Source organism: Sylvia atricapilla, chromosome Z (genome assembly GCF_009819655.1).
Source record: "Sylvia atricapilla isolate bSylAtr1 chromosome Z, bSylAtr1.pri, whole genome shotgun sequence".
In the NCBI taxonomy this organism is placed as follows: Eukaryota; Metazoa; Chordata; class Aves; order Passeriformes; family Sylviidae; genus Sylvia; species Sylvia atricapilla.
In genome coordinates this window covers 13,750,726-13,769,257 of record NC_089174.1, presented here as the reverse complement: position 1 = coordinate 13,769,257, position 18,532 = coordinate 13,750,726, and the positions used below count along the sequence as shown (strand labels likewise).

The window sequence follows — 18,532 nt, the reverse complement described above, 5'->3', positions numbered from 1 at the left end:
ATCAATCAGGGGTAGGGTAATTAACATACGAGGAAATAACTTTAACTGTGAACTTCAAACAACAGGGGATTAGCTGACTAAGTTAAGGGAATTCAAGGGCTAGACATCCTTCATGGAAGCACTGGGAGCATTGCTCTTTCCACATCACCCTTAGGAGCCTCTACAGTATAATCCTCACTTGGCCTTGTGACTGTCTGGTGTACAAAAAATGAAAGGAAAGAAGAACAGTCCATATCTTTTATCCTCCTTTGTTTATGGCCTTCCATAATTTAGACGTACAAGGCACCTCAAATTCACCTTTGCCTAAAGCACAAAACTTCTAAGAGTGTTTTCTTACCCCAAATTACTTCCATGGATAATAATTAAATTCCACTGAAACCAGCTCTCAGAATTGGCTCAGGAGTCAAACACCTGGGAGAAGAACAGAGGGAAGAGAGTAGGGCCAGCTTCCACCAGCTGTCCAGTGATGTGATCAACACATTTGTGCATCTGTGCTAGCTGTGGTCTGCCAGTCAGTCTGGGAAATACATTGCTTATTTGGATCTCCCACATAATGGTATCTTGAAGGATTAGATCTCCGTTTAAAGAGGAACAGAACCAACTCATCAGTACCAATAATTAACACTTTGTCAGGGATTTTAGGGCCGAATGACACAGAATGCACTGCACTCTTAGGTTACAACAGCCATCAAGCCAAAAACTGACTGTGCTTCAAGGCAATGTGTTGAAGGACTCATGATCCTCTATGCCACACTGTGTCCATATTCACCCTGAATTACCTCCCTCTCACTGACATCAGCAAATCTTTTGAGCACAGGCCAACAGGAGAATAATGGGGGTCATTGAGATTGATTCCAAGAGATCAGTTTTCAGCTGAATAGGTCTGTGCAAAATGAGACATCCCTGGCCTGTCCCGACAGCCTTTTGGTATAGCCAGCAGGGAGAACAAGCAGCATTTACCATGAGTTATTTGTGAAGGCATTCAGGGCTGTATCCAGAAACCTGATGCAGGAAGCCAAAGGAGAGTAACAGGGTGTCCAGCCGTTCTTGGCAGACAGGCACCACGTGTGTGCTGTTGATGGCTTCAGTCTGCAACTGAGCTGTGTGTGGATTTTGTTTATTGCCACTGAAGATGGCAGAGGAGTGAATGCTGCTTTTGTGTCTTCTTTGTTGTTTTAAGTGGGTGGATTTCAAGGCTATCCTTCTGGCTTGGTCTGCTTTATTGTGGTGGGATGAGGCTGGGCGCTGTGAGTGTTGCTTTGGTAAAAATGGTTTCATGTCACAGTTGGTTGTAATTGAGAGGGTAAGAGTGCATCCAAAAGCAACATTAAACAGATTGGGCTACATATGATGTGCTATCTTAGTCAAATACATCGTTTGAAGGGTAACCAAACACAGCCACAGCTTTACTCTTGTTACATGGTCATTAACTGGGAGCCAATAAATTACACCCAGCTTGTTAAAACTGGAGTGACCTTTTCAAGGCTGAGTAGAGCACTAAGTGTATTAAACGAGCCATGTTTCCTTATCTGGCAGGACAGATGTTTGATTTTGTTGACATTTTCATGAATGCACAAACAATTACGATTTCAATTGTTTGTTCATCAGAGAATGAAAAGCTACCTGATGATGCTTATATACTGGAGGGTATTGCTTAGCAAATCTTGCTGGGGTTGTTGGTGCCACCTGAGTTTATGAGCATTTAAAAAGACATATGCAATAATTTTTTTTCTTTTTGGAAAGGTCATTCGTTTCTGACGGGTGATGTTTTAGGCACCAGCAGTACCTCATGGAAGTGTGAGACATTTAAGGAATTACTTCCAGGCATTACAGAGAAATCAAGCATTGGCACAAAACTGCATGAAAAGGCATCTAATTTTGGTACTCCTGAATTTTACAAGTCTCACCAAACAAAGGAGCACCCTTGGGTGATCTCTGAATGTATGGAAAGTAGCTGATGGATGTCTGACTGGGAATTCTTTTCCTTTACATGGTGGCAGTCCAGAATTGCTAGATTTTTGGCAAATGTTTGAGCAAACATTTCAATTTTCTTCCACTTGTAATACCTATTATAGCAACAGAGCACTGTGAAAACACTGCCTGTTGAGCAAATGAGGTAAGGGAATGATTACAGTCCTTTGGACATTTGTGTGAGACCACTTGAAATGAGAAAATAAATGAAGACTTCCACAATATTTATTCAGACATTGCAGCATTATAAAAATAATAATTCTGTGCAAAGACTGAAGTTTTAGGAATTAGGTTTTAAGGCTAAGAAGTACAGAGCAGAAGGAAATGTAATGGCAAAATTTTAGAAATAGTTTTAATTTCTTTATTCTGTGCATTCATTCCCAGGAAACAAATATTATTTTCTAGTGGAGCAGAGAAGAATGTCAAGCATTTATATAATTATTAATTTTTACCTGTACACTATCATAGATATACATAAAAAGTAGATGTAAACCAATAACTATGAAAAGATGCATCACATAAACCTAAATAAAATGGTGAGACAAAAAGCTGACTTTTCCCCCACAGTTTTATTTTGTTTAACATATTTACATAAGTTTTACAGTTCATTCAATATTCAAAAGAATTTCTTAACTGGATAGATTTTGACTATATCCAACTGCTATTTTCCCACAGAACCTTTTGCTAGGAATTCTCGATTTTTTAAAATATATATATGTGTTCTAAGTAATGCAAATACCTTTACAAGGTCTGTAAAGACTCAATAAGGAAAACCTGATCTCCTGTTGTAAATGTTTATTTTGTATCACATCAGCAATGCCATCCTTCCTGCCTTAAAACCACATTTGTTTTACAACACTTACAGAACCAAAGAACTTCTGCTCTTTTTGGGGGTTTGAATGCTTTCTAAACTTACAGTATTTTTATGATAAAAAGAAACTGACTGTGAGAGAAGAACATGCAGAAGATTATGAGGGAGAATGAAGGAGAGATGACCTGTGGTGACTTTCTAGGGATGTTGCTTTAATCCACATGGTTTGCGCTGCTCTGGTGAGGGTTTGCTCTCAGTACTCACCTGCTGAGCTGTTCCACTTTTCACAGATTGTTCATGGCATAGGAGAGATAGTTGTGGAATTTTACTAGGAGAGAAGGAGCCTAAATTAGTGTCCCAGTAAATAAAACAAAACAAAAAAATTACATACAATTGTATTTAAACATGCTTTTGTGCAAGTGCTGGAAGTCCAGTCTTCTTTCATGTGAAATTAGGTTGACTATCAATTTTATGGAACTACTGTAAGGAAAAGTTATAGCACCTAACACCCCATGAAAACATTGAAGTTTGAGCCCTGTCCTTGTACTTGGTTCTGTCCTGGTGCTGATGCTTGGCTTTCTGGGTTTTGTACTTCCTGTTCTTGGGGTTGCCTATATAGCAGTAACAAAACTTGAATAAACTGGAAAGGTGACCTATCTGAAGTCTTCCTTGCTTAGATTTTGCTGACCTACTTAGGATTAGAGTAGGTGGCAAATTGTTTTACGTAGTTTGATTCCAGAGGTAAATTCCAATAGAACCGCTGCAGTGTTGATTTAACTTCAAAGCAGTCTCAAACAGAGAATTAAATAAAATTTAGATAACTTTGAAGTCACACCTTCAGCTACTTCAGTTGTATTGCAGGTAGGCTGTTGCTCACACGCTGCTTCTGCATTATGTAATGGGCAGAGGAACTTCAGCTGTGCCTAACAGTTTAAATTATGTAGGTATTTCCAGAGTATCTCCTCATTTGTGCTGTCACTTCAGAATATGAAGATAAAGGACCTTCATTTAGGGTTTGCCAGCTTTCCCCCTGACTCCTCCAAAAAAAGAAAAAACCCATTCCTTCTACACCCAGCTTCAAAAGGCCAGCACTAAAATATTCCCAAAGGAGCTATCAAGAGGCACTTACGGCTCCTAGCAGTGGGTTGAGACAACAGTGAGTTAACAACTGAGCTCCTGCTGTTTGGCTGAAAACAATTCTCTGCAGTATTGGAATCAGAGGACAGCATCACATCTGGGAGAAACAAACAGGAAAGAGAAGTGACAGCATGGTTTTGGAGCACAGAGACGTGCACATTTCCAGAAAAGTTTCCAATTAAGCTGTTCCCCAAATCTGCTCTGGGCTGTCAGAAAACTAGGTCTTGGAGAAATGTGTCTTTAGGGAGGCATATCTTCAGTTTTCAATTACCTGGATGGCTTACGGAGGCAAGCAAAAAGGATTTCATACTCATATTAATGAACTGTGTATTTATGTTTGCGTTTTTCCTCCTGACAGCCCATCCTGCCAGTTTCAGGCAATAGCTTTCCTTCACTAGCAAAGCCCCATTCAAGTCCAGTATCTGTGCTGATTGATTAGCTTGGTGGTCAGTGTAACAGTGTGTCTTTTTGGGGTGCAGCTACCACCTTAATAAATCCCAGTCAGCGTCTCAGTAGAGAAACTGCTAAAGAAGTATTCCGGCAGCAATCAAGCTCACACAATAACAGACGATAAAAGGCTAGCTCAGCAAGAGAGGCAGAAGGCTCTCAGCCCCAGACCAATTTCCAGCAAAGCGTTTATTCCAGTGTGCTGAAGGTGAATGTGGAGGCCAAGAGGATGAACAAGGTCAAGGTCATGAATAAGGTCTCAGGTTCGTGGGTGGTACAAAGGGCAGGGCAGGGGGCAAGTGACCATAGGAAAGAGAGGAACAGGACACCAACCCCCATAGCCAATGGGGAAACAGGGAAAGGGGATGCCATGGGGTGGGTGATGGGCTTGTGAAACCCAGGGAGAAGACTGCACAATGTCTACAAGGATCCATGAGGGAGAAGATTTTTTTTCTACAATCTGAGATATCTTTAATCTTCACTTTTCCAGGGAAGGGCAGTTGGAAATTCCTTTAATGGCATCAGGGTCTCCACAGGCCAGCAGAGTTTTCCTCCTATGAGGAAGAGATTTTGTCTTAACAAAACTAAATTTAGTCCAGAATTACGGAGCTGTGGTTTTTTTTTTTTTCTTTTTTTGCTAAACTTAGTCTAAAGAACTCTCAAGAGTTATGAATTTTAATGGTGCAACCAAAATGTTACGAAAAAGAAACAAAACCTCAGACTACAGTCTTCCCTCTCATCTCCGTCCTTCCATTACTTGTCATAATTTTTGTATATATTTACACATATTTTCACATACTTTTTTTTTTTTTTTTTGTTAACCTTGTAACCAGCAAGGTGTTGCTGGCTGTGGCTTTGTCAGATTCTCAGCAACACTATTTATACAGTGATATTTTTCAAAGAGCAGCATGCGCTACATAGCTAATGGAAAAAAGGTGGTGCAACCACAGAAAAGGACTTAATGTTATTCATGGAATACCAAAGGAGGAAATGGAACAGTGGATCACATTAATTCCAGCAAATACTATTATTTTAAAATCATTTAAATTCAAGTCAAACTGCTATTTATCTTCCCTGTGCAAGCAGAGCAAACAGAAGCTGAGCAGGTGCTCACTGTTTGCAGAAGGGGCTACCTCTGAAAAACCCATGGAGAAGGTAGGGAGCAGAGCCCACACTCATGTTTTAATTGAAACAATGATTAATTGCACCACAGAGGGTCTCGCAGTCACTGTCTTTCCGTCTCGACCTGCCATAAGCCCCTCTGTGCTACCCCAAAGTGTTTTTCCAGAAACATATATCCTAAACTTGCACTATTCCACCTTACTTTTCAACAGATGTCTTTTTGTGATAATTGAAGATGTAATTATGACACTTTCACCAATAAATTACTGTGTTATTGTGTCCCCTGATACACATTCCAACTTCCAATTAAGCAACCCAGAGACTGTTTTGCCCTATGACTTCTATCCTAATGGGTATTTTCACACATTAAAATAATGATTACAAAAAGGTTCTCATAGCTGTTTTATGTACTCCACTCAGGTGGAAACAGGCAGGAATGTTTTAATAGCACTGGATATTGTAGTCGAGCTCTGATATCCTCTATTGGTGTATTCTTTGACCTTTATATAACTTTATTTCTTGATCATGAAATTGAGAACAACTACTTTCTTTCTCATGGAGGCAGTGATTTTTTTTCTTTCCTTCTCTTCTTTTCTATTTAATTAAACAATTCTATTTAATTAAAACAAACAAACACTGATGTTACTGCACTGAAAATTCAACCAAAGTAATGAATTGCAATATATAGATGATCTTTACCTTTAAAGGATAAAAATAATTTGAATATGCTGGCCCATGCAATAGTAAGTTCTACTTTCATATTTTCATCGTCCAGCCCTTGTTTATGAACCTCTAAATTTTTTCATGTTTAGACAGAAATAAATACCTCAGACTAGAAAGAAACAAGAGTAGCTGATAACTTATATTAGAAAATATTTTGAATTTTCCCCCTACTATTTAATTAGCAGTAAAAAGATCTTAAAGCAAATTTCGTATGGAACTCACACTCTTAATTACTGTACAGGGCAACACCTCTGTAAAGGGGTCACAATTTAAAAGAATTCCAGTTATGCAAGGGTTGTCCACAGTAGTTCAGGAGTGGGGCTCATCCAAACCAGCTTATCTCTAACATGGCTAGTACCAGATGCTTCAAAGCACAGCTGAACAAGAATTGAAATTTCTGTTCTTTGGGGAGAGAAAGAAAAAAACAAATTCCCACTGCTTTCTGAAGAGTGGGTATGAAAAGATACATTGTCAAATTTATTGCTGAACAGAAATTCTACAATAATTTGATCTGAAAAATAATATATTCATTTTCACCAAATCAAAATACCCCCTTCAATGTAACTAAACCCAAGCCCTTTTTAACTTGTCCCTCTAGAACAAGGAGTGGTCCAGAGTATGAAAGAAAGACCCACAAACTGAAAATATCCAAAATATTAAAGCATAAGGGCATCTAATTCACATCTGCTCAGATTTAATTCAGAAACTTCTTGAAGACTATACCCAACATAATTAAAATAGTAAGATATGGAGCTCTCTGGAAGCTAAACAGAGAGGTTTTGAGCTTGTGCCAAAACAGAAGACACAAAGGTGAAAATTATAACAGGAAAATTGGGGAAAAATCAGGGAGCATTAATGATTTTCTTTAAAATTGGCATCTGGCAAGCAAAAAAATAAAATCATTCACACAGATGTGTGTGGTGGTTTGGAATGAATGTGAAAGGGGTTTTTTCCTAAGGAAGTTGTAGCATGGATTGACAGCTTGGCTGACAAATAACAGTGTTTTCTATGCCTCTAGAAACCCAGCCTTAAATCAAAAGTCCCAAGTGACTCGGCCCTTTCCTTTTCCAGCTGGCAAGGAGCTAACATCACCTCATAAGTCAGAAGTTCAGGCTGTGCCAGGCCTCGAGAGGGAGCCCTGCCTGTGGGAGAGCAGCTGGGGCTGGCCGCGTCTTCTCTCTTCCCCTTCCCTGGCTCCTCCGATGGGGAGAGGAGGATTGCAGATGGGCAGGGCTGGCCCTGCGCCAGGGGCCACAGTGGCCAGGCTCTTAGCTTGGCTGCTGGAGCCTCTGGTCCGAAGGACAAGAGACTCTTGAGAACTTTTCTCCAGAGCTCCAGGGAGCTGATCCAAGTTTGAGTTGCTTTACATCTGACCAGGGGTGGAGGAGGTTTCATCCATCAGCATTCCTGAGCATGCTCCCTCACTCACCCTTCCTCCTCCCACCATCACCTGCAGCCTTGAAGTTCTGAGAGTCAGCTGGAGAGGAGGAAAAAAAGACTCTGGGCAAAGACATTAACCCTTTTTCCCTCCTGCACGGAAAACAGAGTGATTTAGAATGTAGAGAGACAGCATTGAGACAAAGTCAGTGAAAGAACTGAGAAAGACTATTGAAGATGGGATGGAGGAAATGGACGTTTTTGACCTGACTTCTCTGGATGTGAATTATGGGGAAATGGACTGTTTTCATAATATCATAATGCTGCTTAGGGGAATGCAAGTTCTAGCCAAAGGGTTGTGTGTACTGATATACATGGGTTTTAATTGAGAATTTTGAATATACTATGTCCCCAGCTCTTGGGAAAGAATAAGGAGGTCTCTATTTCTTTTGAGATAGAGGCAATTTTAGAGATAGAAGAGAATCCTTGTTTTGTACTAGAAAAGCATTCTTAAAATGATACCTCAAACATGCAGAAACCCATAAATAGTTTGGGAAACTGTTATATTGGTGGGACTGCACAGAATCTGCAAAATTTCCATGCAGTTGCAGATCTGTGGCATTGAAAGCCACCAGACCTTTTCTTGTGGCGTGTTCTCCATAACTCTAGAGAGGCTCCTCTCCCCAAGGTGATGTAGGATCATGCTTAAATGGTGGCAACTGAGTGAAAATCATAGTTTTCTATCTGTGTTAGGTGGGAAAATGAATAGAAGGAGGCGGGGGGGGGGAAGGTGTTTTGAATGTCTTTTTTTTTCTCTTTTTTTTTTAGTGTATGTTAATAAAATCTATGTTTTTACTTTTAAGTTGCGCCTGTTTTGCTTTTTTCTCCCAAAATCCTATCTCCCAGTTGGTAAACGAAATTTGGCGAATATGAAACCACAACATAAATGGTGCATTGGCAGGGAAACGCAAACTGAAACCACAACACATTATTTCCCAGAGGTCCTTTAACCACTGCCTTGTTTCCTTCATACAATTTTAATGACAGAAGTGCACCACTTACATATTGCTTTTTGCCTATTTTCAATTAATTTATCTTCTACCAAGTAAAGGTGTCCTAAAGGGAACCCAAAAGGCTATTTTAAAATAAATATTACACTGGATATTCAGACTATTATGTAGCTGAGTGTGATGGAACATAGAGTTATGTTTTAGCACAATTTAATTCTGCAGCTCGTGGGCTTTAATGAATCTGATCTATCCATCGTAGTACCATTAAATATCAGTTCATTCATATGTATTTAGAATGACACTTCTGTCTCTAGAATCACTCAGGACTAGTTACTTCCACACTAGTATCTATGGTGGCAATGTATTTAGAGAAGTCATTCCAAAATGAGAAAATGACATGAGAAAAAAAAATCCGAGTTTCTCTGGCGCACCTCTTCAGCAGTCAGTAAAGAAACAATGGATTAGGAGGACTTAAAACAACAGACCATAGAATGGGTAAAATACGAAAGATTAAGACCATGGTAAATTTGGGAAGCAAATGAAAAAATTGCCAGTTAAATGAATAAACAAATAAATATGTTTGATGAAGTGTTGGCTAAATGCAGTGATCTCATAAGAGCAAAGAAAAAAATGCAATCTGGAGTTGTGCCTCTGAAATTAAAACACAGTCAAACACCTGGTATTAATGACAGGTGCCAAATCTCTTTCAATAACAATCTGTATTTTCCACTCAGGTAACCAAAATAATCAATTTCAGACTTTGCTTTATGGAGCAGTGACGAAATTACAGAATATCTAGAAGTAAAAAATGCCTTTGGGTAGAAGGCAGACTGCCCTATTTTGCTTTAACAGAAAGACCAGCACAATATTAAAGTATTTCTCCTGCAGAAGTGAAAACTACTCAAGTCCTAAGGGAACCAATTCCTTAAGTCAGGCAGGGAACTTACAGACTTGGTAATAGATGGGACTTGAAAACTACTGAAAACTGCACAAACTCATATAGGGGAACAATTCTGTTCTTAAAGAGACAAATTACAGCCTTGGCAGCATGCAGGATTAACAGTTTGCCATGAATGGAGAATGCAAGTACTCATTTTCTAAGTCATAGCATGCATTAAAAATACAAACAACTGCCTATACTCAAGGAATCTTGAATTAACTGACCAATTAACAAAGGCTACAAAACTGTACCATGTTTCCTTTGTAAATGAAAGATTAACTAGTAAGAGCACACCACAAGCACAAGTTTATCAAACAGTTTATGACTAGCATGATGCATCTAGTCAGCCCTCACATGAAGCACGGCTGATGTTGTTTCATTTTTGCATGACTTGTACTGGCACACAGAAACTCATTATACACGAGGTGACAGCACAGAGGTTCAGCTCCTCCACCCCCTCAGCACAGAGTCATGGAAATTATGCAAAACAGCAGCAGATGAAAGATTACAGGTACTGCACTCCACATCAGTGATTATAATCCAAGTTGGTGGCAGGGTTGTAAAGAGGGTCATGATTTAGAGGCTCTTATAACTAGCAGCCCCCAGGACCTTTCCGCTGCTGAATGACTATGATTCATCAGTGTAACACTGAAAAGAGATGATTACAGTTTTAGAACACATCACAAGAGGAGAAAGTATCTAACATTTCATCCAAAAGTATTTGCTTTAAGTTTAACCACCTGTGCTCAAAAGTATCTTTAAAAACTCCAATAGAAGGGGGTGGCATTCAGAAAGGAGACCTTGTTTTCAGCACAGTAAAGGGACTGGTTTGCCTATCCCACAGGGTGAACCTTCAAAGGTGGTATGTACTCTTTCCAAGCATATCAGGGACTTTGGAGTAAGAGGGAACAGTTATCAGCACTTTAGACTCACCCCTGAAAAGAGAAATGTGGCAACCAGGAGCTGTTCTGTTACAAGCAGCATATTACCACTCCCACGTACTTCTGCTGAGGGAATTTGATCAGAAACTGGCATCCATACAGATTAGAATGGCAAGAAAAGAATACAAAATTTTATGCAACTGTGTGCAGATTCTGATGATTCAAGCCACATTAAATGCACTGTGCTGCAGCAGGAGGGTGTTTGAGTGGGGGGGAAAAGGCAAATCAGAAAGTTCACAAGAAAGTACTAACAGAATACCATCAGTTCCTTCCAAACGCTTCCAAATATGCAAGCATCAGCTTTTATAACTACAGAATATGACCAATACATTTTTTCTGGTCTGAATCATCACCCCCTGAGCCCAAAGCCTCATGAAACCTTGAGGGCAGTGCCCAAGTCCGTGCTCAGAGCTGATGCTACAGAGACCTGGGAACAGCAGCTCTTCAGAACTGCTGAGCATGGAAGAAAAGCCACAGAAAATCCTCACTGAAGTTAAAAATTCTGCAGCATAGATTGTGGTGACAGGATACCCACTGCTATAAACTCTCAGGTCATTATTCTCAGCAGTAAAAAAAGTTCAGCCCAATCCCTGTTTTGAAATGTGATTTTTCCCCAACCTCTGTTTTTATACATGATGACAGTTAAGTGTTTAATTTAATGGCAATACACTGCCAATTTGAAGGTGCTCTAAGTACACACCAGCTGTCAAAAGCACTTCAGGAGTTTCACAGAAACACACAGCCCAAGGACTTGGAGTTTAAGATTTTATTTAGAGACATCCAGCATGGGTTGCAGCTATCATTTCCCCATTGAACAATGCTGTGTAGGAGACTTCAACTCTGCAAGAAAAAGAAATTAAAGAAATTTAAGAGCCCAGTAGCAAACATATATTTTAATTAGAATTTTTGATTTATTTGAAGACTTTGCTTCATCCACTGTCTGGTTTTGCATCAGAAGCCTCAACTTGCATGAAACCACACAATTCTAAATGCTCAATTTCAATACGAGTCTGCTGATCTTGGTTTTTTTCCTTGGTCGAGGGTAGAATGAACATCAAACTGGCAAAGAAATTACGTAAGTTTTTTCCAATTATAGGATTCCAATGTTATTTCTTTTCAAGAACTTTTTGTGTCACTAAAGCTCCTGAAAAATGTTTAGTTTCTCAGATTACAGACAATACTAGGTATTTCCAAAGTGGGATCACCACTTAAGACAAAGTGAAGTGGGCTTTCAACTGAAGTGGCATGGTCGCACATCCTCAGTCACGTCTGAGGCTTGCTTTGTTAAGATAGTCATCAAGCACCAATTAATTTCTGTTAATGACCTTATTTTAACTAGACATGACCCATGAACAATGTAGATGGTGAGACTGTTTTGATACAAGTTCAAGAACATGTATTCTTTCCTTGAGCTTTAACTGGCACTTCAGAAAGCGTTTACAGCATCACAGTTTCTCATCCAGTTTTTCACATCACGCGTGCCAGTGACTCCCACAGGTCATACCAGGTGCACCTCTTTATCCCCTGAGGGGAGGAAGCAGACATGCAGGCAGAGAGGAGTGGCCTCTGGGGAGGCAAAGGTCACAAACCACTGAGTGCAGCAGCTCTGTGACACAAACTTCCACCTGCTCACTGTTTCAGTTACTATTATGCAAGTGCAGACTACGACACTTCAGCACCTGGACTGTAAAAAGCTGAGAATTATAAAGGTTTCTAATGATGTCAGTATCATTCAATTCCACTGTGCGATGAAATCCCATAAAAGCAGTTACCTAGCTAAAGCAGCTACAGCCTGACCTCTTCATTTCTTCAGGAGCTGGTGTCTGACTATGAAGAAAGGGGCACCAAATCCACTCCCAAAGAATGCACACATCATTGCAAGCAGCCGCCACTTGTTGTCCACAGAGAATGGGAGGTTCTAGAGGGGAAAAAAACCAGGGAGTTTTACTTTTGCAATCAAAGCATTAATTCCTTTGTAATCCATGCAGAAGTGCTAAAAATCTCAGAACAAAACAAATATGCAGTTTCAACGCATTTTCAATATTTCTCCAGGGAAGAAACATAGTATTTAGAGTAATAAATAACCTTCCATTATCTGAAGGGTACCTACAGAGAAGTAGGACTCTTAATGAAGATTTAGTGTCACAGGACAACAGGAAACATTCTAACTGAAAGAGGAGAGACTTCAGCTGGACACTAGAATGACATTCTTTGATGTGAGGGTGGTGAGACCCTGGCACAGGGTGCCCAGAGAAGCTGTGTCTGCCCCTGGATCCCTGGAAGTGTCCAAGGCCAGGCTCGAAGGGGCTTGGAGCAGCCTGGAATGGTGAGAGGTGTCCCAGCCCACGGCAAGCGGTGGAATAAAATTATCTTTAAGGTCACTTCCAACCCAAACACTCCATGATTACTGCCTACATGTGACCTCTAGAGGTCACTTCGCCCTCTCTTCTCTTCCTCCAGCCCGAGGTGGGGCCAGTTTGCTGCAGGTCTCACGCAATCAAATATAAAACCCTCTGAAGATACACATCCACAGCCGCCCGAGTGTTCCGGTATTTCATTACCTTCACCCTGAAGAATTTCCTCGCATCAGTTACACACGTAAAACTAAGCTTTTAGACCGAAGGCTTGAAAAAACGCGCCAGGTACATCAGAAAGCGTTTACAGTATCATTGTTATCCCTCATACCGCAATGCTCATCATCTGTACCACAGCAGGGAAGGGCGCTGGCGTCCGTCACACACGATCTGGGCTGTTATGGCTGTACTGGCATCACCGCGCCACCCCAAAGCCCACACAACACCAGCTTAGGCACAAGGCAGCCATCAACCCCCACCCCACCATCCTCCTCCCCGAGACCTTCAGCAGGCTGCCCACCTTCCCAGGTCCCTCCTCATAGTGGCTGCGGCGGATGGCGGAGGTAGCGAAGCGGCGGACACCGGCGGAAAACATGACAGGGACTAGAGACAGCTGCCACTCGACTGCCCTGCGCGACCTTCCAGACGGCGGCACGGGCGACGGGAGCCGGAACCGGAACCAGTAAGAAGGACGGGAGAGCCGGGGACATGACGGGAATTGTAGTTCCCTGCGGTCACATGGTGCCAAACGGCGGCCTGTGGTTGGTCGAGCCCTGCGCGCGCTCCCCGGGGGCGAGAGTCCCGCTCTGTCCCTCCGCCATTTTGTGGCGGCTGAAGGGCGGCGGGAAATGGAGGGAGCGGGCTGGAGGGGGGTGCGGGAGCTGATGCTTACTAGGTCTCAGGAGCTGTACGAGGGCTCTCTTAATGTAGACCTTATGGATCCCGCTAAATGGACGAAAAATACAGTAACAGAATGGTTCATGTTGGAAAGGACCTTAAAGCTCATCTGGTTGTAAGCTTCCCGCTCCTCTGGGTAGGGACACCTTCCACTGGCCCGGGCTGCGCCAAGCCCCAGTGTCTAACCTGGCCTTGGACACTGCTAGGGATCCAGGAGCAGCCACAGCTTCTCTGGGCACCGTGTACCAGGGCCTCCCCACCTTCACGGGGGACAATTGCTTGTTAGTACCCCATTTAACCCTGCCCTCTCTTAGTCTGCATCCATTCCCCCTTCTCCTGTTACTCCAAGCTCTTCTTTTTTTTTTTTAAGGGTTCTTCTTTATCATGATGGATGGTGGTGATTATACATGATTTATTTATACGGTATCACTGTCTTTCGTGACTATATTGTGGCTTATTTAAACTTTAAAGAGACTTTGGTCGTGTGAAGGGAAAGAAAGATCTCCAGCACCCTTCACCTTTGCCAAAGGAATAACAGTTACTTTCAGTATTGCTAGTCTACACCTGTTTTCTTACATGGATTATTTTAAAGACAACCTTTTTATTTCTTTTCAGAAAAAGAAGTTTGATGCTGCCATCTCAGTGTTGCAAGGAAGCATTTTTTTAATAGCATTTCTGCATATTTATGTGCTGTCAAAGGATAGAAAACCAGGATTTTTATACTCACCAAAATAATACTTCAATAAAAACAGGTTAAAATTACAAATTACTTAAAGAAATTAGGCTTACTTACATTAGTTGGTGGTCCTTGACCAGTAGCAGGTGATAGAGAATCCTAGGACACGTTTTGTCATTACTTTTGGATCTAGCTGTGATTTCTTTATCTAGTTGTTTTTCACACTTTTTTTTTTCTTTTGTTTAGATAGACTTTTATTGTTATTTGCCAGAGATTGCAATACTTTTTTCCCTCTTCATTATCTAATTCTGAGGTCTATTGAAAGATGCTTTCCTATTCTGTTGGTGTTCAGGCAGCCAGGCCTCTTCTCCCCCCTGCTCCCTTTTACTCAAGCATTTTCTAATTGGAATTTATGGCATGATAGTGCTCTGCAATCTGCTCTGTCATCTTTATAACAAATGCTCTTGTTTTAATGTAGTTGTTCTCATCCTGGAGTGGATTTTATAGTGTTGCTACAGAGGAGATGCTGGATAGAGGCATAAAGATTCCTGTTATGCAGTTGCATTAGCAATAGCGGTTTAATCCTTGATGCTCTGCGGATATTTTCTCTGTAGACAGAAGTGGGGATCTCCATATTTACCAGTGGGTAAATATGACTGGAGAGTAGTAGATGTCTAGTTGCTTTACAGCTGGAGAAATAGAGCTGAACACTCAAATCTGTTCTCTTTCAAAAAGTAAACTGATAACAAAGTAAGTGCTCACCAGCCCTGCAAAACCATGAAATAGGAGTTTAGAGTAAGAGACGCTGATGGCATTGATTGGAATTTTGGCAAAGGAATGAAAGATAATATCTTCAAAAGTGTTAGAAATATAATGTACTTTGATTATGATGAGGGTAATCAGGTAGCATGCAGATTTTTACAGGGGATGCAAAGTGCTCCACTGTACGCCTTTATAAAAAGGCAGTCTACACACAAACACACATACAAACTGAGGGAATTACCGAATTAATTACTGGGTGAAATTCCCTGGCCTATGCCATGCATGGGATCAGAATGGGTGATTATACTGATACCTTCCAGCTTTTAAATCTATGAATCTTTGAATTTAGGCTGCTTGTTCACATACATCTTTCTATGTCTACTGTGTTTTCTTCCTTTAAAAAACCTATTGCTTTTTGCTGGGTTATCTTTTTAATCTTCAGTGATACGTTACATTTTGCTGCTGTGAATATGACGTGGTGATGTGGTCTTTCAGGTGCCGCTTTCTTATTCACTTTTCCCCACAAATTCTTGATCTAGATGCCAAAAAATACAAATAAGTAAAAAACACAAGTAGCTAAATAAAGTAATGCGCAGGATCTGTCTTTTATGATCTCGATGGAAGAAAGAAGCGTAGAAAGCTTAGTGTATGCTTTACAAAGTACACAGGGCCATACTTTGGGGGTTGAAACTGCTGATCACTGAGATTCAGTGAGACAACCAAGATAAAAGTTGTACTGGCTTTAAAAATCCTCTTTTATGAGTAAGTAAACATCTGTTTTTAAATGCTGAAATTATGTATGATCAAGTTCAGATGTGTGTACTTCATGAAAACTTTTTAATAGTGTAAACTCCCTAAACTGTTTTGGTAGTATCATGTTTTGGACAGAGGGCTCAGGAGACAAAACAACTGTCATTGGTGGCACAAAACCATTGTTTTTCTACAGGAATTATCCTGTTTTGGTCGACACGATAAATTATTTTGTCTGCATTCCACTTAGGAATTAACTTTCCTTCAGTAATAAGGTCAGGTATTGACCACAAGATTAAGCTGTTAAATGCTAAGTAATGAAAAGGAAAGGGTGAGTAGAAGCTGAGAAACACATTATATAATGGATAATAATTATATGTTTTTTAGCAAAACTATGGATTAACAAAAATAATAGAGTAATTTGTCAGTCAGTCTAATTTCACAATTGTAGAAGTATGTCTTTCATAAGGATAATTAACTTGCCTCATTTGTGATAATTTTGTTCTGAAATATAAAAGTATCTTACAAAGTTAAACAATTAATAGTAATAAAAATAATGTAGGGATCTTCAACTTCAGAAAGAGGTGTTGGTATATGAAACATTTGTATTTATCACAATGAGAAGCTGAAAACCAGGAAATGAAATTGTGGCGGTTTCAGTTGAACCGAGTGGAAACATCAGTTAAGTGTTGTGGCTTTGGTTCATCAATCTGAGTTTCCCAGCCAACACACCAGTTACCTGTTCAAAAGCCCTAAGCAAGTGAGCCTTTCCTGGGGCTTGTTCATCTTTTAATGTGATTTCGCAAAGGGGTATTCAGTCTCTGCAGTGATTTAACAGGGTGTCAATATTCAAAACTAGCCAGCTGATGGGTTCTGTCAGGTCTGAAGGACAGTGCCACGGTCCTTACAGGGAATCGCTTCTGTAGCTGGTGAATTTTTCCTTAACTGAAAACCAAACTATGTTAAACCATGATAGAAATACAGATAATACTAGTTTAAAAGAGTTATTACTCATAGGATATACTTACCTTGATTTCAGAGAGTCCACATTAGTCTCAAGCAAGTGAAGTATAGTAGTAAAAGGAATTATCCTTTGGAAGCAGTTACAGATTTGTTGCAGACTTTGATAGCAACAGGATGCCCATGGGAGGAGGCTGTTATGAGAAGTAGCATCATTTATTTTTCCATTATAGCTGTTAAAACCAGTCAAGCTTTCAAATGTGCAGGCCTTCCTTAAGCTGTGAAACTGAGTTACTTTCAAATGCAAATATGCACTGAAAATAACTTTTTCAGGGTACAGTTCAAAGGACAATTTCCTCCCCCAGCTGTTTTTTGGACTATATAATTTCAAAGATCTAGTTCAGGGTGTAGTGGCACAAAGGCTTCATTGGCCCACAGAAGGGTGTGAAACAGTTGTAGTAAATGTGGAAATGGATGCATAGAATTGGCTTTTCTTGGCAGCAGATCAGTTTATATTGGCAGAAAGAACTTGTCTAACTACAGCTTTACTGCAAATACATATATATTATTTGGCATTAGGACATGAGAAAATTATCACATGAGACAAATCAAACTCTTTCCCAAGCCCCAGATGCTGCTAATGCCTAGTGCATTTCTTAATTGTTTTTCCCAGGATCATTGTGATGATAGTCAAGATAAGGGGGTAGGTATTAAAACATTACTTAAGATTTCAGTGTATTGTGATACATTGTAAACAAGAGAATAAAATAATTGAGAGTTTCACTTTGTACTATAGTATCTTTATGCACAGCCATCTTCCTGACAATCTACTGTTGTCATTTCGTCAACCACCACTCCACAAATTGTCTTTAAGACTGTAGAATTAGCATATTTAACATGTTAAAAATGTTAATTATACAGTCTTAGACTTTTAAATCTTTTTAAGACTTCAGTCTTAAAGTCTTTTACAGTGAACATGCTACCATAAGGGTTAACATATGCAGCTCAAGTTACTGCTCTCAACCTGAATTAAAATACTGTTATTTTTGCATCTGTTTAAGACCCAAAAGTGGGCCTTTGCATCTGAAATTTGCCTGTTAACTCTGGTCATATCATTTGGTTTGCCATTAGGATTGTAGGGGGAAGTAACACAGTACCTGTGTAATTCATGCTTTTAAGCCATCATGAATGTAAAAGTGCTGTAGGAACTTCTTTGCTGTGTCTCTGCTTATTAGTGTCATTTTAGTGAAAACCACTAAAATGGTAGTATGAAAAGTTGAGCACAAATTTTTAAATGGAGTGTTACTCATGAAAGCAACTAAGGTGGATCTGCATAGTGACGAAATCACAGTTTTGACAATGTACCTAGATAAATTTATTTTCACATTATTTGAAATAGTTCAAAAATTGCCCTGTTGCCTCAAGTTTGCCTGCTTTTCACTGTTTGCATTTTGTTCTCACTCAGCTTCAAGTAAACTATGTATATTTTTGGAATTGTTTAAATTCTTCTCCTCTGGGAGGAGAAAAATGATTGATAGTGATGTTCACCAGCGAGGTCAAAGAAGTGGCTACCTGTGTAGCCAATCTTGGCCTCTCTATAAAATTGTATATATTATGGAGTCAGAAAAATAAAGTGGAAGCTTTCCTGCTTGAC

The 18,532-nt window shown here is 40.1% G+C and overlaps 1 protein-coding gene and 2 non-coding genes across 4 annotated transcripts; all 3 read right to left on the bottom strand.

Annotated features, from left to right (window-relative positions):
* Nucleotides 1–11,230: 11,230 nt before the first annotated feature.
* COX7C (cytochrome c oxidase subunit 7C) lies at nt 11,231–13,520 on the bottom strand. 2 transcript variants are annotated; one of them, XM_066338578.1, is made up of 3 exons: nt 13,354–13,520; nt 12,252–12,397; nt 11,231–11,319 (listed from the first exon to the last, which is right to left on the bottom strand). In XM_066338578.1, exons 1-2 carry the CDS (start codon nt 13,426–13,428, stop codon nt 12,281–12,283), a joined length of 192 nt encoding a protein of 63 aa, XP_066194675.1. In that variant the 5' UTR covers nt 13,429–13,520; the 3' UTR covers nt 11,231–11,319; nt 12,252–12,280. The 2 variants fall into 2 exon arrangements, with proteins under 2 accessions (XP_066194675.1, XP_066194676.1); XM_066338579.1 differs by having other exon boundaries at nt 12,277–12,397.
* On the bottom strand, nt 11,902–11,961 carry LOC136374670 (small nucleolar RNA Z39). Its single transcript, XR_010745950.1, has one exon. It is a non-coding gene; the product is annotated as a small nucleolar RNA Z39 (small nucleolar RNA).
* LOC136374669 (small nucleolar RNA Z39) lies at nt 13,123–13,185 on the bottom strand. The gene has a single exon (XR_010745949.1). It is a non-coding gene; the product is annotated as a small nucleolar RNA Z39 (small nucleolar RNA).
* Nucleotides 13,521–18,532: the final 5,012 nt, after the last annotated feature.

What these genes read in the sequence shown, in the direction of transcription:
- COX7C (XM_066338578.1), bottom strand. Translation starts at nt 13,428, where the DNA reads ATGTTTTCCGCCGGTGTCCGCCGCTTCGCTACCTCCGCCATCCGCCGC. An exon ending in ATGAGGAGGGACCTGGGAAG is followed by an intron (nt 12,398 to 13,353) that starts GTGGGCAGCCTG and finishes TTTCCCCTCTAG; the next exon opens with AACCTCCCATTCTCTGTGGA.